Source organism: Python bivittatus, unplaced genomic scaffold (genome assembly GCF_059951505.1).
Source record: "Python bivittatus isolate LINGU-HERP-01145 unplaced genomic scaffold, Pbiv_v1 ctg000680_np1212, whole genome shotgun sequence".
NCBI classification, from domain to species: domain Eukaryota; kingdom Metazoa; phylum Chordata; class Lepidosauria; order Squamata; family Pythonidae; genus Python; species Python bivittatus.
In genome coordinates, this window is record NW_028277095.1 from 9,442,151 (window position 1) to 9,462,966 (window position 20,816).

General features: G+C 47.6%; 2 protein-coding genes across 5 annotated transcripts in view; one reads left to right on the forward strand and one right to left on the reverse strand.

Annotated features, from left to right (window-relative positions):
• Positions 1 to 1,646, reverse strand: part of DUSP11 (dual specificity phosphatase 11) — a 15,482-nt gene extending 13,836 nt beyond the window's left edge. Inside the window, exon 1 of the mRNA XM_088152092.1 lies at positions 1,273 to 1,646. Coding sequence (XP_088008218.1) covers positions 1,273 to 1,646 — 374 coding nt within the window. The remainder of the gene's footprint in view (positions 1 to 1,272) is intronic.
• Positions 1,622 to 20,816, forward strand: part of KANSL3 (KAT8 regulatory NSL complex subunit 3) — a 23,744-nt gene continuing 4,549 nt past the window's right edge. Inside the window, exons 1-17 of one of the 4 annotated variants that reach the window (XM_088152089.1) lie at positions 1,622 to 1,760; positions 3,434 to 3,711; positions 3,923 to 4,093; positions 8,655 to 8,745; positions 8,969 to 9,154; positions 9,558 to 9,689; positions 10,501 to 10,617; positions 12,199 to 12,300; positions 12,453 to 12,524; positions 13,094 to 13,168; positions 13,470 to 13,627; positions 14,419 to 14,482; positions 14,714 to 14,917; positions 15,555 to 15,708; positions 17,309 to 17,488; positions 19,485 to 19,569; positions 20,064 to 20,221. In XM_088152089.1, coding sequence (XP_088008215.1) covers positions 3,494 to 3,711; positions 3,923 to 4,093; positions 8,655 to 8,745; positions 8,969 to 9,154; positions 9,558 to 9,689; positions 10,501 to 10,617; positions 12,199 to 12,300; positions 12,453 to 12,524; positions 13,094 to 13,168; positions 13,470 to 13,627; positions 14,419 to 14,482; positions 14,714 to 14,917; positions 15,555 to 15,708; positions 17,309 to 17,488; positions 19,485 to 19,569; positions 20,064 to 20,221 — 2,167 coding nt within the window. In that variant the 5' untranslated portion in view covers positions 1,622 to 1,760; positions 3,434 to 3,493. Of the gene's footprint in view, positions 1,761 to 1,881; positions 2,397 to 2,419; positions 2,685 to 3,433; positions 3,712 to 3,922; positions 4,094 to 8,654; positions 8,746 to 8,968; positions 9,155 to 9,557; positions 9,690 to 10,500; positions 10,618 to 12,198; positions 12,301 to 12,452; positions 12,525 to 13,093; positions 13,169 to 13,469; positions 13,628 to 14,418; positions 14,483 to 14,713; positions 14,918 to 15,554; positions 15,709 to 17,308; positions 17,489 to 19,484; positions 19,570 to 20,063; positions 20,222 to 20,816 lie in introns of those variants that run through there. The other 3 variants (XM_088152090.1, XM_025168358.2, XM_007430865.4) reach the window with 3 other exon arrangements.

Below are 20,816 nucleotides of genomic sequence, written 5' to 3' on the forward strand. Positions count from 1 at the left end.
GAGAGTAAGCAGGGGAATGTGCTGGGCTGTTTGCACAGCGTGCTCCTGACTCCTGGTGCCAGCACATTCCTTTTGATGTATATTCCTCATTGTGTGCTTGCTTACTCTCTTGTAATCCCTTCCTCTCCAATCCCTCCACTCTGCGTGAGGGAAAAAGAAAAACAACAGGTGAGGCACAGGACAACATATACTGATTGTAATGGTGATCATGTGACTGGGGGACACTGTGAAGGTTGTAAATGCGGGCATTGGTCGTAAAGTTATTTTTTCAGCATCCTTATAACTAAACAGTTACTGCACAAGGCAGTCGGTAAGCGAGGTCTACCTCTAGTTCACAGTACAAGATGAGTTGGTTCTTCTCAGTTGGGGTGGGGCCTCATTATGTCTAATTCCACTCTTGATGCACATATAAAGAACAGATTTGGCCCCAGTTCCTGGAAGGCTATTACTTTGCCTAGCAGTATGTGAGCTTCCCATTTTTTAACTTGCATTACATCAAAATATTTGAAAAATAAGGCACATCAAGCAATCTCCTCTTAACAGATTAACAGCTGAGAACGAATTGGAAATACTATGGGAAGAGGTTAAATATCACACATACAGCACATGATGTTTAAGTAAAAAACTTGATGCAAGGCAGCAACAGAAATGAATCCAAGAGATTTAGTGATGCCCCCACCAGGGATCCTAAAGATTTTAATACGGGTTGGGTGCCTTCAGTAAACCCTGAACTTAATCAAACCAGGTTTTTTTCCCCAAGTCCTGAAAATAATGAGAAAGGTTTCTGAACTTGAGTAGAACTGAAACTTTAATTCATCGGACGCTTATTTTAACTTGACTCTGGGGACGTTACAGGATCAGACGCGACCAGGGAGTCCCAACTTCAAGCCTCCGTGCGGGTCAGACGCTTCAGTCCGCTCGCGATTATGGGGGCAAAATGAGGGGGGCTCCCCCACCAAGGCTAGCCGGAGCCGTCCGACAAAGCGGGCCGTGCGCTGGCTCAGAGGCACCAAAGCGGGCTACTTCAGCCTCTTCCAGCGGGAACCGCGGCCTCCAAGGAACCGCCTCAGTCAGCGAAACGGCAGGGCCGGAGGACGGACGACAGATCCGATTCCCGGGAGCGGCCGTGCGTCTGCTGGCGGATCTTCCCCTCGGCCTCCCCCCAAACCCCAACGACAGCGGAGGCTGTGCCCCCCGCCCCGCCCCGCCGGGCCACTCGCTGGCTGGCGGAGCGAGGGCGACGGCCGGGCCCGAAGGCGCCGCTCCGCTCACCTGTCCGGCAGGCCGGTCTTCCGCTTGCCCATGGCTCCGCTCGAGCCGGAGCCACGGTCGCCCCGCGCGTCGCCCTGAGGCGGCTGGCAGGGAGGGGCGGCTTCCTCCGCTTCCGGCTTCCGGCCGTGGGCTGACCCGGAGCTTCCGGTGCGCTCCTGCCAATCGCTGGGGCGCAGCGGGGGCGCCCGCGGGACTCCGCCTCCGCCCCTCCCCCCGGGCGCAGCGCCGCCAGCAGGCGGGCCGGGGTAGCGCGCATGCGCCCAGTCGCCGCCGTTCCGCTTCGCCGCCGGCAGGGAAAGCTGCTCTGCCGCCCGAAAAGGAAGGCCGAGCCTGCCGGCGCGCGCGCCCAACCAGCCTCCGGGCCTGAACGCCATCGCCGCCGGCTCCGCGTCCGATCAGGCGGCCTCCGACCCGCGCGTGCGCAGGAGCGCGCGGCCTGCCCCGCCGTGGCGCCGCCGCCGCCGCCGCCCTGCTCGGCTGGGAAGCGGGTGAGAGGCGCTTCCGCCGGGGGGCCGCGTAGTGCTCGATGGGAGCCGCCGTCCGGGAGGGGCCTGCAGTTTGCACATGCTCGGAGCGCCGGCCGCCCCTGCGCGTAGGGGAAGGAGCGGGCGGCGGCGGGTCGGCCGCCCGGGGAGGCGGAGCGCGCCGCGCTTGAGCCGCCCTTTCCCGGGCCGGACTGGCCGAAGGCTCCGGTGCCCGCCCGGGCCACGGAAGCGACCTGCCGGCGCCCCGCAGGGCCCTCTGTGGCGACGGGGCAGCTCCCCGCCCCGGGTCCCGGCCGCGGCGACAGTGGAGGCTGGGCAGGGCCCGGCCCCGGGGGCGCAGGCGGCTGCTCCTCGCCCGCCCTTCGGCCTGGTGGGCCCTTCCTGCCCCAGGTGCCGGATCCGGGCGGCTTCTGGCGGGCGCTGGGGATCTCCTGGCCGTCGGGCGCGTGGAGGGCCGGGCTGCCGCGGGCAGCGCGAGGCGGCCTCTCTGCGGGCGGGTCCCGGGTGGCCTCTAGGTTTGGCGAGAGCTTTGGGGAGACGAGGGCAGAAGCGGCTCCTGGAGCACCAGCGCGGGGAGAGGAGAGTCACTCGCCAAGCCAAGCCAAGCCAAGCGGGGTCTGCTCAGGGCGGCGGGGGAGGGTTAGTCACCCCCCTTAACATCTCCGGGAAGCTTAAACGGGAAGGGCCACCCAGCGACGTGGGCGCGGGCACCGTCGGTGTCCTGATGACGCCCAGCTTTACGTTGCCACCCCAGGCCGCTCTGGCATGCGGAGGCTGCGGGGGTCTGAGCGAGAGACGCCCGCAAGACAAAAGTCCTGCTTGTCCATCGGGGCTCTCGGTCTGCTCCAGTGTTGTTGTCGCTCTCCCTGAAGGGCAAGTCTGTGACTTGGGCTCCTTTTGGACTAACAGCTCCTGCAAGAACAGCAGGTAGCGGCTGTGGCCAAAGGGGCTTTGTTCAGCTTTGCCTGGTACGCGAGTTGTGGTCCTGCCTGGGGCAGGAGATCTTGTCCCAGGGCCCTCACCTCCACCTGTTTAGACTGCTGCAGCGTTGTACGTGGGGGTGCCTTTGAAGACCACTCAAAGGCTGCATTTGGTTCAGAGCGCAGAGGCCCATATGCTAACTGGTGTTCGCCAGCAGAAACACTTTATGCTGCGGGCTCTACACTGATTACCAGTGGCTCCCGGGTGCAATTTAAAGTGCTGGTGTTAATCTATAAAGCCCCACATGGCTTGCCACCAAGTTATGTGCTGGGCCACATTCTTCTGTTGGAATTGGCCCAGCCAATTTGATTTACCTGGTAGTGGTTCTCCACTTTGGGGGGGGGGGCAGGGCTCAGCAGCACTGCTTTTTGGAGGCAGTGCTGGTCCTTTGCAGTGGTCTTCCGGTGGACATCAGTTCACAGCTCTTCTGGAGAGCATTTGGGTTGTGATTCCATCTCGTTGGATTATAGTTTGGCTTTGTTCCTTAATTGCATTCTATGTTTTTTAAATTGATTTGATATATATTTTATAATCTATTTCATTGTGCATTTTTTCTTGAAACTGCCAAGAGTACTTCAGAATTGTAGTAGTCTACAAATGTGATTAATGAATAAGTAAATGTGGTCTGAGAGAGAACACAGCCCGAGCTTGTATCTCTTCATGATACTTACTCATTCTTTCGCCTTCCCTTCCAGACAGAATGATGCGAGGCTCTAAGAGCAGGGTGCGCCATTGCTAAAGGCAAAGACTGAAACATGTCTTATCGAGGGAATGAGCGTGACTTTCAAACCTCAGCACGGAGGATGGGGACATCCCTGCTTTTTCAGCTGTCAGTCCATGAGAGGGAACTAGACTTGGTCTTCTTGGACCACAGCTATGCTAAGCCATGGAGCGCCCACCCTGATGCCAGTAATGCCCGTCCCACACGCCTGCTGTTTGTCACTCCCAGGCGACATCAGGATAATAGCGCTATGTGAGTTGTCTCTTTCTTTCCCTGCCTTTCATTTTGAGCTGAACATTTAATGGAACCAACACTTGACTAGACCATGTTGCAGATCTCTCTTTCCACATGTTATTTTGAGTACATGTTACTGGTGTGCTGATTTTCTTCAAGCTGCCAAGCCATTAAAGAGGAACAGAGGGTTACAAAATGTTTTTCTTGAAACTCCAGTATCTCTTTTCAGAGAGGCAGATGTTCCTATTGACGTAGAAACAGTGACACCTACACCGGTGCCCCTCTATGACAACCAGAAGGCCCGAACTGTGATGAATGAGTGTGAACGCCATGTGATTTTTGCCCGTACAGATACTGATACACCTCCTCCACCTGATGACTGGGAGGAGCATATGAACAGGTATGAACATGAGTGGCGGGAGGCATGGAGGAAAATCGTTATAAGTGCTGATGTTGTCTCTACCTTGATGGTGCTGTTTCTAACCCTGCGTATAATTTGGGATGATATAATATTAGACTTTGTAAATTAATTTTGAATTCCAAAAGATTCTTCTAGTCATCTCAGATTATACTCTGAACTACTCGTAGTTCTAACCATGTTAATAAATGATCCATGGTTCAGTATAATAATGACAGTGTACGATGAGTAGCGTATAATTCCACCCAAACCACACTAGACTGATAATGTGCAGTTTTATGCCGTTTATTTATGTGAATGAACATGTATGAAAGGTGGAGTATTGAGACTCACTCAGCACAGGCCAGAGAAGCAGGAAGGTTTGGTCGGAACACTTTCATCCTCCACAGCAAATGGAAAAGTAGCAGTAGGAAGAGTTTGAACTGAAACCACAACAAAAGGTGGTTCTCAAAGCACAGATAGTTTCCATGTGAATTGATGAGGCAGTGGCATTCCAGTTGGAAATGTACCAGAGGTGTGAGAAAATGCCAGGATAGACTGGTCAAGCCTTGTTGGAAGATATAAGCATCCGTGGGAACTGTAGTCCTGGGGCGCCATCACACAGAAGAAGCATTTTGTATTTCGGTCCCACCCTGACTCTTATGGAGCTCAAACTTAGCCTAGCTAGCTAGACTCTGAACTAGGGAGGCCTGCATGGGTATATGAATGAGCGGAGCTTTTGATTCAGAATGCGATCAGTGAAAGTTGTAAACCTGCTTTTGTTATGTTTGAGTCTGTAAATTAAAAAGAAAACAAATAGTACTGGAGGTGTTTGCCAGCCCTTGGTGTGAGAATCGTTCCTTAATTATTCTAGGTCAGCAACTAGTAGTTGTGAAATTACCAAGAAATTTTCAGGGGCATAAGTGTATTTGTCTTTGGCAACAAAAACAATAATGTATGCTCTAGCAATTTAACCTTTAAAGCAGTCAACGGCTTAGGATCAGGTTACCTGAAGGAGTGTTTTCTCCCGTATATACCTACCTGGACCTTAAGATCTTCTAACAAGACCCTCTTCCAGGTCCCCTCCCACAAATAAGGTGAGGTGGGTCTTTCCAAGGGAGAAGTCTTTTTCTGTGATGGCACCCCATTCATGAAATTCCCTCCTCAAGAGAGGCTGAACTGGTACCCACATTAGAATCATTTGGTTCCAGGTGAAGACCGTTTTATTTTCCATTATTTTTAATCATATTCTAATTGTATTCATATTGTGTTAGATTTTGATGCCTGCCTTGCTGCTGCCTTTAGTTTATATGGTGTTTTTATTTTGTATTTTATTTGATTTTATTCAATATGTTTTAACTCAAATTGTATTATTTATTTTTTGGTGTATTTATTATAAATGCCCAGAGAACTTCAGCTATTGAATAGTCTAAGAATTTAAATAAATTTAAAAATATAACTTTATTATTGTATAACGGTGGATTCTACCCTGTAAAAGCTAAAAAAGAGTTTGTTTTACAAAGGTACTAGAAATCTTGAGAAGAGATTCATTTCATTTCCATTAGGCATATGTGAAAGAAGTTTTTTAATGCATCACTCCCAAATTCTACAATTATTATTAGCCCTTACTTGATTTTTTTGAAAAGACGTAAGAGTGGGAGTATTTTAAGGGGGTATTTCAATCCCTTTTTGCATCTTATTGTTTTACTATTTTTAAGGGGGCTTTAAGGTGTGTGTCCCCCCCCCCCCCGCCATTTTGCACTACTTTGGTGGCTTTCTAAGAGAAAAAGTGGCATAGAAACCATAAGAAAAACATTACTTGCCTGTAACTGTGACCCTTCAAATCATCTGTGATTTCACAGATGCAACTTCTGTGCCTGCACAGTAACTCAGATCAGAGTGTGAGCATTTGGGTGAGAGCCCTGCCCACATCAAACCATTTTGTATGAATGGTGGAATTCTTGCCAACTGCTGACTCCCCCCAGGCTTCGAAACAGCTGTGCGGTCCAAGAAGGGAGAAGAGGCAGGTTATGTGAAAGAATATGGAAGATCGTTCAGAAAATCAATTATAAGTAAATAACCGTTTCTTCTCTGGGATTCTCACGTTGCTCAGGGGAAGGCTAGGCTGTAGAGTCTTGCTCCCACGGTCGGGGGCCACTGCATCAGCTCCTGCAATTTTGAGCTGCTCTTGGGGAACAAGTTGTGAAAGCCCTGATGGGGTCCTGGTTTAGACACCCTGTTTTGGTTATACCTAGTCCTAGTCTCTGAAAAAACATGGTAGGGAATTCCTGAGACAAGAAAGGCCTGTTGGTAGCAAGGGGAGTTTGCCACCAGCCCTCTTACCTTGAGCAGAGTGAAATACAAGAAGCACTACTGACCATTGGCTGAGGTGACGTGAGATCTCTGCCCTTTCGAGCAATGCTTGAATGGGGGCAGAGAGGCTCCTCCCCAAAGGTTCAGGCTGTGCCATGTGGCAGTCTGAGATAAAGAACCCCTGGGTATGAATCACAATGAAAAAATAAGGAACATCATAACTGTCTGGTGGGATCTAGCAATCAAGAAGGTGGGTACTTGGTGGCTTTGGGTAGGCTTGGGGTAGCAGGTAAGCTCTCAAAATGATGCAGAAAGAGAAGATGGCGGCTCTTTGCTCCCCCACCCTTTCCCCTGGCTTGCAGCTGAGCACATTCAGTGGCTCATAGTCTTTAATCAATTCAGCCACAGGCTTTATGTTCAGACATAGAACAATCTGCATGTTCACCAAAAATGTTGGGTGATCATCATGCTTTGGGAGAGGAGGTATTGGGGCACATAGATGTATGAGATGTTTTATTATGCGGTAGCAAACTCAGATTTGTTTCATATCAGCTGGTCTCTTGCCTGGAGATTTCAGTGCAGGAAAATGTGTGACTACCCATGTTGAGGTTGATATGTATATTACAGTCCATATGTAATATACATACACGTGCAGCTAAACCGGTATCGTGTTGATGATAGGCATGTACTTAGCCTCTGTCAGAACTTCAGTCAGAGATCCCATAAGAATGTTAACATGTTGGCTTTGTCAAACTTCATGCCAGCCATGGCAGTATATCCCCAGATATTTAGCCTAATATTCAGGAATGTGCTTATAGCAGAAGCCTCACAACCATGATAGGTTGCTTCATTACAGGCAATGAAGTATGAGTATGTATATGCAGAAGACCTGTCTGTTGCAGAATGCAGAAATTAAGTCCTTTATAAATGTTTACTCCAGGATTAAAATTCTAGTCTTTTCCTTCCACTTTTCCCATCAGAGGAAATGTCACTGTCTCTTGCTTGTCTAGAAGTAAGAAGCCTTGAAACTGGAAGATGTGTGCTCACTGTTCATATCATAGTTCTGTCTAACCTGGGAAATTGCTGGTTCCTGCCTCACCAGCTGCAGGCCTTACAGTTCCGTCTATGGTGGAAGAAATACCATAGATATGAATGTACTAAATAAATCAGTACAACTTAACGTATACCATAAATACCATAAAAAAATACCATAGATATGAATGTACTAAATAAATCAGTACAACTTAATAGCTGTGCTACTTTGGAGATGGTATTTAAATGGAAAATTCTTCACTGCCACCTACATGTGTGTGGCTGTGTGCATGCATGCACAGACTTAACACGAGCTATGAAGAGGAGAGGGGGACGCGGTGGCGCAGTGGCTTAATGACGCTGAAAGTTGCTGGCCAGAAATGGCTGACGCTTCGGCGGTTCGAGTCCAGCCTTCGCGTTAGCAGGGTGAGCTCCTGTTTCCTCCCCAGTTCCTGTCAACCCAACAGGTCGAAAACTCACGTGAGTAGATAAATGGGGACTCTCACTCCAGTGGGAGGAAAAATGCTGGGGGCGCTTGCACGGGAGTCGGGAGCAGTTGCCAGTAAGCGCGAAAAACCGTGCATGCCCGAAAAGGGCGCGAAGCAATGGAAACCCCGCCTCCTGCGCTCGCCAGCTGGGCTCTACTCTAGGAAGGAGGCTCTGGCAAACCACTTCCGAAAAACAATTGCCTTGAAAACTGCAAGGACTTGTCCAAGCAGTCACTGCAGAGTCGGTAACGACTGAGCGCAGATTAATTAATTAATGAAGAGGCTGCTGTTTAGGAACTGCCCCTATGAGATGCCCCTTCTGCTTGGTAGGCACAGTCCTGTCACCAGTTGGGATAGCGCAGTGGGAGTGTTTCACAGTCACTGCTTCTAGGTGCCACAATGCCTCAAGGCAGCAGCATGTGATGGAGGTGCAGCAGAAAGACAGAAGGCACACGAGGCCTGCTCTGTGGGGGGCTTTTGTGGGCTGGTTGAGGAGACCTTGTGGAGTGGGGGGAAGTTACTCCAGGTTCAAACAAATCATAATCCCCCACATTCAGATGCGCAAGAAACATCAGGGATATGAAAGTGTAAACTTGCAGGTTCCTTGCCTTCGTGTGCAAAAGCAAGGGGAGAAGTAGATTTTCTGTTAGATCTGAGTACAAGTTAGAAACTTGTAATGCAGTCCTGATCTCTTTGGGAGCCTGACTTTCTAATGGATCTTTCCTTTACAGATCTGGCTGGACAGTGGCCCAAAACAAGCTGTTTAATAAGATCCTCAAAGCCTTGCAGTCTGACCGACTGGCCCGATTAGCTAACGAAGGGGTAAGAACCTCCCGGCTCCTGTTCATTTTCCACCTGCCTTCCCTCATTTCTGCGCCTGTAGCTGCTCAGTCAGTTGTGCCAAAATTATGAAGAGTGTCCATGTTCTTTGTACTCCACATTTTATCCAACTGAATCTGGAAGTCTCTGCTTTACCTCTAAACTTGAAAAGAAGCAGCTGTGGTGCCATAACTTATTGAGCATCTTCCTGGTTGCTTTTCACAAGGCTTGCAATGAACCGGTGCTTCGAAGAATAGCGGTGGACAAGTGTGCTCGGCGGGTCCGCCAGGCTTTGGCCAGCATCAGTTGGGAGACCAAGCTGATCCAGTGGCTTCATGCAACTTTGGTAGAAACGCTCAGTTTGCCAATGCTGGCTGCGTACCTGGATGCTCTGCAGACTCTCAAGGGAAAGGTGATGGATGCGAGATGTTTGGAAGTGGGTGGGTTTTCTATGCCTTCTATTTCAGCGTTTCCTCTCCTTTTTGACAGTAGAGCCCCAAGTGTCATTTCTGTCCCCCTTTTGTATTGTAATGTGGAGGTGGAATTGATTGAGGAAGGGAAGACACCAATGGGAGGGTATTAAATGTAGATGCAACACCCCAAAAAGTGGACTGAGGTCCTCATAAGAGCGGATGAAAAATGGTCTGACGTCTGTGTTCAAGAGAGTAATCTTATCCATTCCGAGAGAGTTGTCTCATTTTTTTTTCATTTGGCAGACCTCAAAAATGATGTTAAAAAAAAAAAAGGAAAGGGAGATAGTCGGTGGTTCAGAGAAAGGTCTGGACTTCCACAGCCTGTTTGTCACTGGGTTTCAGATTCCCACCCTGATCGACCGGATGCTGTTATCTTCCACTGCAAAGACGGGTGCGGCAGGTGCCGAGGCGTTGTCCCTCTTGCTAAAGAGGCCGTGGGATCCAGCTATTGGCGTTCTTTCACATAACAAACCGGTAAGTGCACGATGAGCCTTAAGAAAAGGGGGGCTCTAAGTTACACTGTTATTAATAAGCAGCTAGTGACAGTATGAACCATACTGTCCATCCAAGTGCTCTCACGTAGTCAAATGTACACACAAGGATCAGTTCCTGTAAATTGTTGTTGTTCTTTAAAGCAGAGATAGGTAGAAAACAAAAGACTCCTTCCAGACAAATGTTATGAAACCTGGTCCTGCCCTTTCTCAGCATTCTCCGGCAGCTTTGCACCCCTAAAGTACACTTCCTAGCTCTCCGGTTACATTTCTTCGGCGGGCCCTGATTCCTTCGGGTCAGACCGGGGGTCAGCAGAAGCACAGGTCACTCTGCCGCTGCAAATGATGACTGGTTGTTCTAGAAGGTTCTCTTCTGCAGCAACTGTGGTCTTAATTGGTCTCCAGAGGACAAATGAGGGGATTCGTCTACAGGAGCAAGAGAGGCTGCATCTGAGAAGAGAACCCCGCATGTTCTACATTAAGATGTAGGAGGGAGGCAGAACACTGCTAGGAAGATGGTTGCCTGCACCCATTCAGTCAGGGGAAAGCAGTTTCTCTTGATTCAGCTACTCAGAGGGCAAAGGCCATCCTGCAGAACAGCAAAGTAAACCTGCTGGAAATTCATTTTAATGTTTTTAAAAAGTCTTCTCTTAGCTGACAACTGTAATCAGTCTTAAAAATACAATCCCTAGAGCATCGTCTGAGCATGAGTGAGGAAGGGGCTGGAACAGCTCAAAGAACAGCTTTCTGATCTGTTAGCTACAAGGACTTTTGAATCTCTTGTTTTTTCCCAGAGCAAGTTACCTGGTTCTCCCCTCATCTTACTGGCATCATCTGGACCCTCCAATTCCATGTTCCCCACTTCTCGGCGGCATCGATTCTGGCAGTCACAACTCTCTTGTCTGGGAAAGGTTTGTGTAACTTTGGCGCCCTGAAACTGAGTCTTCCATTAGGCCCAAGCCTCCATTGGCAGGTGCTGGGAGGGAAAGAAAGCAGTCACTGTGTTTGCAGGTGACACTATGAGGGCCACTTGGCCACCCCCGTCCCCTTCTAATTCATCTGCTGCCGGGAGCTGTGAAACTGAAGCAAGAAGCAGCCAGGCTGTCCTTTGCCTCCAGCAGCAAAATTGATGAGGGCAGCCCTGCCTGTTTTGTGTTGGATGCATGCGCAGCTTTCCTCCTCCCTCCTGCTGGGGATGATCTCATTTTCCCTCTGCTCAGATATGTTCCATCCTTGGCTGTAGCATGATCTGATTTGCAGGAAGCAGAGAGCACCAGAAATCCAAGATGTCGGAGGAGTCAGAAGCTGGCTTAGCAGGTCATCAGCAGGTGGCAGCTGTGGCCAAGATGGCCTTTGCACAAATTCACCTAGGGTGCCAGTTTCTCTGATACTCATGTACCGTGCACTACAGTACTCCAGTTATGGGGTAACCAAATCATGAATGACTGTCGTAAGGGCTTCCCTGTCTGACAGTCATTCCTGCTTTGGTTACTTCATAATTGGATTATCGTAGTGCACGGTACATGAGTCTGCCCTGAGGACCACTTGGATGCTACATATTTATTTTATTCAATTTCTTGGTCCACCCGTCTCAAACAAGTGGCTCTGGGTGGCTAAACAGCAATTTAAAAAATCAGTAGAAAACACCAGAAAGTACAGAACAGACAATTGGCAACCGAGATAAGGAAACCATGGAATCAACCTCAGCACAGCCGTTTCACATGCTCCACCTGATACTCCGGGGGGGTGTTAAGGTTCCCCAGGGCAGGTGCCATGGCAGAAAAGGCTTTCTTCCTGGGTTCCACCAGGTGGTCCTCTTTAATGCAGGGCTTCTGCTTCGTGAGCTGCGCTGGTTGTGCAACTCGAGGTGCTGGTGATTACTAGAAAGCCCTTCATGGCATGGGGCCGGGCTACTTGCGGGACCGCCTCTTTCCAACACTCTCTGCCCACCCCACCACATTTGCCAGAAGGACTCATCAATGACACAGGGTCACCTAGTGGGACCCAGGAAGCAGGCCTTCTCTGTCATGGCACCTGCTCTCTAGAACACCGTTCCTCCATGTTTCGTACAGCCCCCACCCTGCCCTTTCTTAAGCAAACCCTTAAAATCTGGCTCTGTCCCCAAGCCTTGGGCCAGAGTGGGTGTTAGACTCCTTGTGGGATGCTTCAGTTGTTTAACTGATCGTTATTTTTCTGCAGACTGTCTTTTGGATTATATATATTTTGTGTTTCTATAACTTTTTACTGTTGTATCCTATAAACTACCCAGAGCCATACAGAAGATTGGGGCAGCCAATATGTCTTCTGTATGACTCTGGGAAGTTTGCAGGATACCACAGTAATGTTTAATAAATAAACAAATAAGGGCAAGTGGCTGCAGATAAAGGTAAAAGCCAGATGAACAGACTAGATGAAGAAGTGGGATTTCATCAGAGAGGCAGCGGAAACATTACTGCTGAGTCCAATTGTTGTTTCTTCTTTTGGGCTCCCAGGTGATCCCAGTCGCTACCCACATAATGAACAATGGCAGTGGAGTTGGGGTGTTGCAGTGCCTGGAACATATGATTGGTGCCATGAGAGGCAAAGTGCTGGAGGTGAGATGGCAGCACCGTATTTTGTCCTGTTAATCCAAATCTGTTCCCTGGCGCTTCTTCCTTTGTTACTTCAAAATAAGCTTCTAATTGTGATCTTTAAAAAGATGGACCTCAGTGGCTTGACTTCACTTCTTTCTCCCCCCTCTCCCCAGATCCACAACCATTTCTCTCACAAGCCAGTGATCCTGATTGGATGGAACACGGGAGCTCTGCTAGCCTGTCACGTAAGTATCTTCATCGCCTTTCCTCCTGTTCCTGGGCTGGTTGCTCTGTCCCCACCTATGCCTTCAGAATTGCAACAAAGGCCCTTCTGGAAAATGTTGCTGGGGACCAAAGAGAATTACTTGGGGCACAGTAATATTAACAGCACAGTATACCTTCAGAATTAATGATCACAAGAAAAAATGGCCTTGCACGCTGCCCAAAAGTCTTCACAATGCAAGTAATTAGTCTGACTGCTGCATTTTTAAGGCACATCAGACCAAGAATTTAGTTGATTCAGATAATCCTTGACTTACGATGGCAATTGGGACCAGAATTTCCATCGCATTGCTTAGCAACAGCAATCCCAGCAGTCCCAGTTGCCATCATTAACTGAATCCCACGGTTGTTAGGCAAGGCAATTTCCTGCCAGCTTCCCACATCCAAAGTCAGAAGGGAAGCTGGCAGGAAGTTGCAGAAACCAAGATGGCTTTGCTGGTCACTTCCGGTCTAGGGTATGTGGATCCGTAGTGCTGTCGTAGAGTTGAGCTACCTTGTAGCAGTCATCAGACCCTTTTGTTTCCCTGTCCAGGTTTCTGTGATGGAGGATGTCACTGCAGTTGTGTGTCTTGGATTCCCCCTGTTAACGATAGACGGGCCCAGAGGGGTAAGAATGAAATGGGGGCCAGAAGGAAACCTGTCTTTACATTGGTATGGTTGGGGTGGAATGTTGCTAATGACAACATTTTTAATTTCTGTTTTTAATCACATTCTTAATCTTGCTATTTTATCTTGTTTGCTTACATTACCAACTTTGTGTTGAACTGCTCTGCCAGTTGTCTTCCTCCTTTTACAAGACAAATGCTGAGAGAATTCTAGCATATCTCATATTTGCTGTGAAATGCTCCCTGCTATAACATCTTCCGAAAATCAGAGTAGCCATAGCCTGATTTTGTTTTGGGGAGCAGGATGTTGATGACCCTCTTCTGGATATGAAGGCACCGGTTCTCTTCGTGGTTGGTCAGAATGCTCTCCAGTGCAACACTGAAGCAATGGAAGATTTCCGAGAGAAGCTGCGAGCTGAAAACAGCCTGGTGGTGGTTGGGGGAGCTGATGATAATCTCAGGTGTGTGGAGTCAGGGCAAATCACAGCATCCTTTTTTCTGATGTCTTGAGAGAATGCTGCGTTTGATTCTACAGGTACACAGTTCCCAGGGAACTTAACTTAATGAGTGACAGGCAGAGAAAGTCTCAGTGATCTTCTCAATTTCTCTGGTATCAGCCCTTAGTTGAATTTCTTAAAAATCTGGGGAAATAAACTAGGAGGGATAGAGGTCACAAGAATATGAGGGGCATGCAATGAAGAACCCAACTTAAAGAATAGGAAGTGATGTTTCTGATGGAAATAATATAGTTCTGCAATGCTAGTTTCTGTGAAAAATAAATAGCTTTTCAACTAATTTTTGTGTGTGTGCATGGATCTGTGCACATTGAGGTAAGAATCATCTGCCCAAGTTGAGAGAAATGTCAATAATACTAGACTGTTTGTCTGAGTTGTCCACTGCTATTGGCTCTTTGATGGAGTATGGTTCCAAGAAGCATGGAGGGATGATGGAGAAGAGATAGCCTTGAGGAAGGAATGTGACAGCCATTAGGAAAATCAGCTTAGTGTAGAAAGAGAGAGGGGGATGAGGAAGAAACTCAAGATTGCCCCCCACACACACCGACTGTCTTTATTATAAGAAGGAGGGAGAGAGAAACTGTCAGGCTTTCAAGAGTCTGTTATTAGACTTTATGACAATAAGTCCTTCTTGTGTCTGTTTCCTGACCTGGTCTACTTTGAAGGGCTGACAGCTGAAGATAAGGAAAAGGAAGTGAAATATCAATCGGATGTTGACAAGCTGTTCTTTTTAATAGGATAAGCAAAGCCAAAAAAAAGTCAGAAGGCTTGACCCAAAGTATGGTGGACAGGTGCATTCAGGTGAGTAGCTTCCTCTCCTCTGCTGGTGTGAACTTTATCCTCCATCAAGCTAATGAGGCTTCTCCTTTTCTTCTGGGACCCAGGAGTGTGCAACTGTCTGCAAAGACCTGCAGTTTTTCTCTCGGGGGCCTCTTTGACCAGCAGTGTGATCTCACTGTTTGGCTGGTTTTGCAGAATCACCTCTCTGCCTTACGGTCTGTGAAAAGATGGGGCTTCTTGTTCCCTCTGTAGGACGAAATAGCTGACTTTCTGACGGGAGTGCTTACTCGAGCAGACACCCACTCAGGCTCTGATCCTCGGGACCTAGACATGGAGAAAAAGAAAAAAACAGCCCGGGACGCGGCTAGGCGGGATCTGTCCTTCGACCTGCCAGACAGAAACAGCCGGCCGGCCTCTCCAGCAGCCAAGATTCCGGCTTCACCTTCCGGGTCAGAGGTGAGGGAATTGATGGAGAGGAGGCAGAAGTAACAAACAATAATTGGGGAGGGGAAGTAAACCATGTGTCCCCTCCCCAGCCACACAGCAAATCCTGGCTAGAAGACAGTTGTATGTGAGATTCCTTTTTCTTGTGATCTTCGTTTTATCCTGCAAGTTCTCCAAGTGTCAAGGTGGTGTTTGTGTTCCTGAAGCAGAGGCATCAAATTGGCTGCAGCTGGAATTCAGTAAATTTGGGATCTGATCCAGCAGGATTTTTTTCCAGTAGCTTTTACTTGGAGAGGACCCCGTTCTGAGTTCCTTACAGATTGCATGATAGCGTGGAAATGAAAAATCCAGTCAAACCTGCATCTGTGTGGTGCATTCTGTGGCTGGGGAAGCAAAAGTTTCTGCATGGAAGTCAATAGCACGGCAAATATTGACCTTCTGATTGAAGGTCCATCACCTTTGGCTAGACCATCAGGCTGCTTTTGGGAAGACGATCATTTTGAGCTGTGCTCTCCTTTGGAGTCTCTTCTTTGTGGGATGTGACTGGATGAGCAGGGCTAGGACGGACAGAGGGGGCAGGCTGGTGAGCATTAAGCCTTTTCCACGTGCCGCCAGTCTAACAACCTGGGGGCTCTCCTTTCCTTTCCAGGAGTTTTCTAGTGTCTCCAGCAGCCCTGCCTCCAGTCCCAAGGCTAAAATGGCAGTGTCTTCTCTTCAGAAATCCAGCCAGGTTGGTGCCAGCCAATTGCTGAAAAGGTCTGTGCAGCGAACGGAGGGAGCTGTGATGCACAAGCAAGCCCAAGGTAAGCCTGAGCCCCTGTTGCGGTGCTGCAGACGGGCCATCTCCCAGTGGCTTCCATCAAGTTCCTGCTTTGCTCTGCAGGCAGTCTTCAGGATGGGGCTTCCTTCTCCAGGGGGATCCCAGTGACAGCTTGGGGGCAGAGGCCAGGCGACAAACGGTAGGCAGAGCCAAATGCCCCTTTGGGACGCCGGCCTAAGCAAACGCAGCTCTCACGTTCAGCCTGGAGAGAGCAGCCGCTCCCCATTGGTTTCCCTTCACTGGCTGTCACGGGGCAGAGGTGGGTCTGCCCTGCTGGTCTGCTTTTTTCTGCACATCGTAAACTCTGTTAGTATGGTGAGAGGATGAAGATAACGATCAAGACGACTTCCTGAATGAGCAGAATTGGTGAAATGGCATGCTCAGCAAGATGGGGAACCTCTCCTTTTGTTTGACTAAATAGGGTCAGAATTAAAGACAATCCAGACACATTCAAATCCATATTCTTGAGAGGGATGTTTAAATTTCTCTCAAAACACGGAATCGCTCCTTAGTGGGAAATCCATGAGTTACATACTTATTTATTATTTATCTGGGGGAGATGGGCGGCATATAAATTTAATAAATAAATAGTTTGTTTTTTAAATTTATATGCTGCCACGAAAATTTAATAAATGATTAATTATTAAATTATTTTAATTATTAAATTATTTTAATAATTATTTGGGCGGCTCAACTCTACTTCATTGCCTCTTTTTCTCATTAGTCCCCTTATGTGTCAGAATGTTTTTCTGACTACCCTAAATATTTGTTTCGGTTTAAAATGGATGTGTATCCTTCCTGTCCATCTAATCACTCGATTTGTTTTAAATATCAGTCATGTTACAAATACAACATGTAAACTTATTCAAGCCTCTAGATTTTGTTTGTATGAGATGCAGAATCATAATAGCACACTTCAAACCAGGTCTACTCAAAAGTAAATAGCTGAGTTCAGTGCAACCCACATCTGAGGAAGTGGTTAGGCTGCTTTGAATGGCACAGAATGATGTTGGTTCTTGCTAGATTGATTCCCAGAAGAGTCAAATAATCCTGTCTCCGTCCAGTTCGTTACTTGATTTAACTGGGAGAGAGCTCTGATTTCTGATTACAGGGTGACTTAGAGATTTGGAACATGTCTTCTCTTTATTATTAACCCTGTGTATAGTATGAAGAATTGCTTGTGCTGTGTTTTGAGGGACGTTAGAAGAAAGAATCCTAGACATCTTGTTGTGTTGACATCAGTAAAAATTAGGATTGGGCTCTAAGTATGAGCTAATTGCTCGGGGTTGTAGTGGTCTGTGGTGGGATCTGATATGTCCATTACAAAACTTTGTGTGTGTGTTGACCTTTAGTCTCTACCCTTCATCAGAACAGAGCACGTGCCAAGAGTTTGTTGTTCATGTAACTGATTTCCTCAGTAAAACCAGCAGGGATTCTGAAGGCAGAGATGAGGAGTCCGGGTGCTTCCTTGCGCAAGCAGCAGGAAGGAAGCTGCTGATCTACCCAGGGCAGGGACCTGCGTACAGGCCTGTTTCAGATGCCCCCCGTTTTCAGTCACTTCTCTTGTGTCATTCTCTCTTCAGAGCAGTCACCAGACGCAGGGGAGAAAGAAGAGCTGCGGAAGCAGCTGAAGAGACATCAGGCCCCCAGCCCCACTCATGGCAGCAAATCTTCCAAGCGAGCTAAAATAAAGGTGACCATCGTCTCTCATGGAGAAGCTGCTGGCCCCGGAAACGGCACATCCTTGGATGGACCACCCGAAAGTGAGTCCTGGGAACTGCAGCTGGGCAGTGAAGAAGATAAAGAAGGGCATCGGAGTCACCAGTATCCCAGGTTATGCTTTGTTCTGGTCAGCTGTGAGCAAAGCAGGTTTGATCTGGTGGCTGGAGGGAACATGGAATAGGAAGCTCCTGAAATCCTGTATTTTCAGGCCTGCAGGGACTTGGTGGTGAGCTTGTTCTAAAGAATACTTTAGTATTATAATTTGTGAGCATTTCTTAGCTGCAGTTTTGATTTTGTGGAATAATGTAAACAGTTGAAAGCAGGCATGTGTTCCTGTTATTTATAAAGCGTAAACATAACTATACAACTCCTTACAAAGACAAAGGGACAAGTGGCATAACCATTGTGAAACTGAAGTTTTTTGTGAATGTTGGTTGATGAGAGGCAGGTCATGGCTCAGAACGGGTCTTGCCCGATTCTGGAAGATACTTCTGAACCTGTTATCCTCTCCATGATGTGTGCAGTGAAAGGATGTTTGTGTTTTGTGAGTTGCCATTCCCTAACCATGTGGTGAAGTTGATTGATGGAAAGCAGAATGGAACTTCATGGAATCTGCCTGAGAGTTTTTAAAAACTCTGATGGTTCATCTAGTTGACTTTCAAGTTTGTTTTTTTCCATGGCCAATAAAAATAGCTTCCTCAAAGATACCATGCCGGCATTTCCCCTCAAGTTTTCATTCTAGGAGGACAAGTACTTCCATGGACTCTCTCAGTATTTCTCACTGGAAAAGTCTTTGTTTTAGTAAGTGTTTTGGCATAACTTGCTTTTGGATGTGGTTAGCAGTTTGTTTTTCAGACCACAAGAATATTTCCCAAATTGATAAGTGATTAGAGATTTTCCAGCTTGTCTGCCTTAAGTGAGATCAGCAACAGTTTTGATAGATTTCCTTCTAATTGTTGAAAAACACTATTAAACAGTACTGATAATACATTTCAAAGGACCCCACGTGTATTTGGGGGACCAGGGTGTAAGAAATTCTTTGTGTCTCTTGCAAGTTCTGCTGGCCCAAGTGTTGGGTTTAGCCACAGCTTGCTGGAAGAGCAGTCAGAAGGGTTGATATCTGAAACAGCTGGTCACAGCTGTAGATGAATGCAACCTCTGGCAGCAGTGGCAGCAGCAGAAGCAGTTGCATATTACTGGAGGGTAATTCTGGGTGAGGTTAAGGCTTTGGAGTTGTTTCCACCCTTCTACAACAGCCCTTCACATGGAGCAGGACTGAATAAATCCACCTCAGCACATTGGGACCTGGAGACTTCCAAAGCTGTAAAATATTATACTTTTGAAAATCCCCCTTTGGTTAATTCAACAGTAGATTTTTTTTACTGTACAAATTAACTAATTTGTATTTGATCACTGAAGCATAAATTTATCAGCTTTGAAAGTCTCAGCTTTTTTTTAAAAAAAGTAATTATCCGAACTTTATTTCTCTTTACAGAAAATAATGAAATACAGAAGTAAACTTGAACCAAACAAGAATTCCCTCTTACCATACGTGGACAGGAGGAATGAGCAAGACAATTTTTCATTTGTATCCAAACACTGCAATAAATATATAATTTTAACTCACTTCTGTTCCTGTGTATTTTATAAATATTTTAGGAGAATGCTGACAGATTAAGACAAGTCCTGCTGTGAATGACTGACTGATGAGAAGAGGTGTTCAAGGGTAGAGAAGTAAAATGGAAAAAGCAATGGTAGAAGTAGGGCTGCTGTGTCTTACCTGTGAAGGCAGATGTTGAGCTTAATTTGTTTTTTGCATGCTGTAAAGCAGCTGAAGTTTCACGTGTAAATTCTTGCTGCTGAATAAGCAGCAAGGCATGGTGGCCTTTTGTGCCTTTTTCAGAGTCATGACAGCTTACGAACTGCTTGATGAATGTACAGTAGATCTATTTTCCCAATCCTTTGTACATATTATTAGAATGAGACTGATTTTGATATGTTAGAAGATTCTTCTTAATCTATGTTTTAATTTTACAGTAGCTGCAGGAAAGCCTGTTGCTGTGACCTTGGGACAGACGATGGCTGGTACAAAGGAGGTGACAGGATTGCTTGCCACCTCAATGTGAGTATCTGCAAATGCACCAGGGTTGCTGGTTTAGATGCCTTTCTTCCCCCTTTCTTCCCCGGTAGTGGGCTTTCAGGGAGCATCTGCCTGGGCTCCAGTAGGAACCGATGATGATGATGATGATGATGATGATGGCCCTCTTATTAATGGGGTATTGGCCTGACCCAGCAGGACTCTCCTTTGTTTTTAAGAGAGGTACTTGTGACGTATGAACTGTGTCTAAACTGGCACAGAAGAAATGCTGCAATCCAGCTGCACAAAGAGAAGGCAGGTGTGTAACTGAAGGGATGCCTAAAGAGCAGGTGCTCCAGCTGCTGCTTGCAGGGAAGTTGAGACTTGGGGAAAACCATATTTTGTATGCAGCCAGTTCCACAGCTGCCTAATACAAACAGCTCATTTGTGCAAGAAAGCGTATGTGTAATCCACCCAGGTTACCTGCCTCAGACCAGCTTCCTCGCTTGGGTATCTGCATTCTCTTTTCCATTTCCTAGGCCAAGTCCTGCAACAGACAGCCCCTCCTCTGCCAGTCCCACCCCCGCGGCTACAATCCCCAGCAACGCAGCTCCCAGTGCTTTCCATGCTCTGCAGAACAGACTCGTTGCCAGCGGCACCCCTTGCCTGCAGACCCAATCCGCCGGTGCACTCCCAGGTAAGCGCAGGCTGTGGTTGCAGTCAGGGAGAGGCAGCCCTCAGAGAGGGGCACAGGGAGGCTTCCTTCTCTTTGACCAGGTCTGGGAAAGGCTTGGCCAGACGGGTATTGCTGGCGCAGGCACGGCAGAGCAGATGCGCCTCTTCATTTTAAGTCTTGTGGGGAAAAGGAATTTTTAGAAAAGTGGCGCTGTTTGAGTCTGTTTGAGTCTCACTGCCCATCTCATGTACTGACTCTGGACAGCATACACAATAAAACAATCCATATAGATTTTAAAAAATCAATTAAAAATACATCCAAAATAAATTAAAAAGATAAAAAAGATGGTGAAAAAAACATACAGAGAGTGCATTCCAGTTAACCATCATGCAGCCATCTAGCAGGCTTCACTCTATCATGGGATCTCCAGGCCAATTGACAAAACCATGTTTTGAGGGCCTTCTGGAAGGCCAACAGGGTTGGAGCCAGCCTCACCTCTGGTGGAAGGCTTTCCTCCTAGGTCCCACCTGACAAAACTCTCTGGCCAGCAGAACTCAGAACACACCTCTCCTGCTGGACCTGGTGGGACGGGCACTTAACCGGGGAGAGGCAGTCC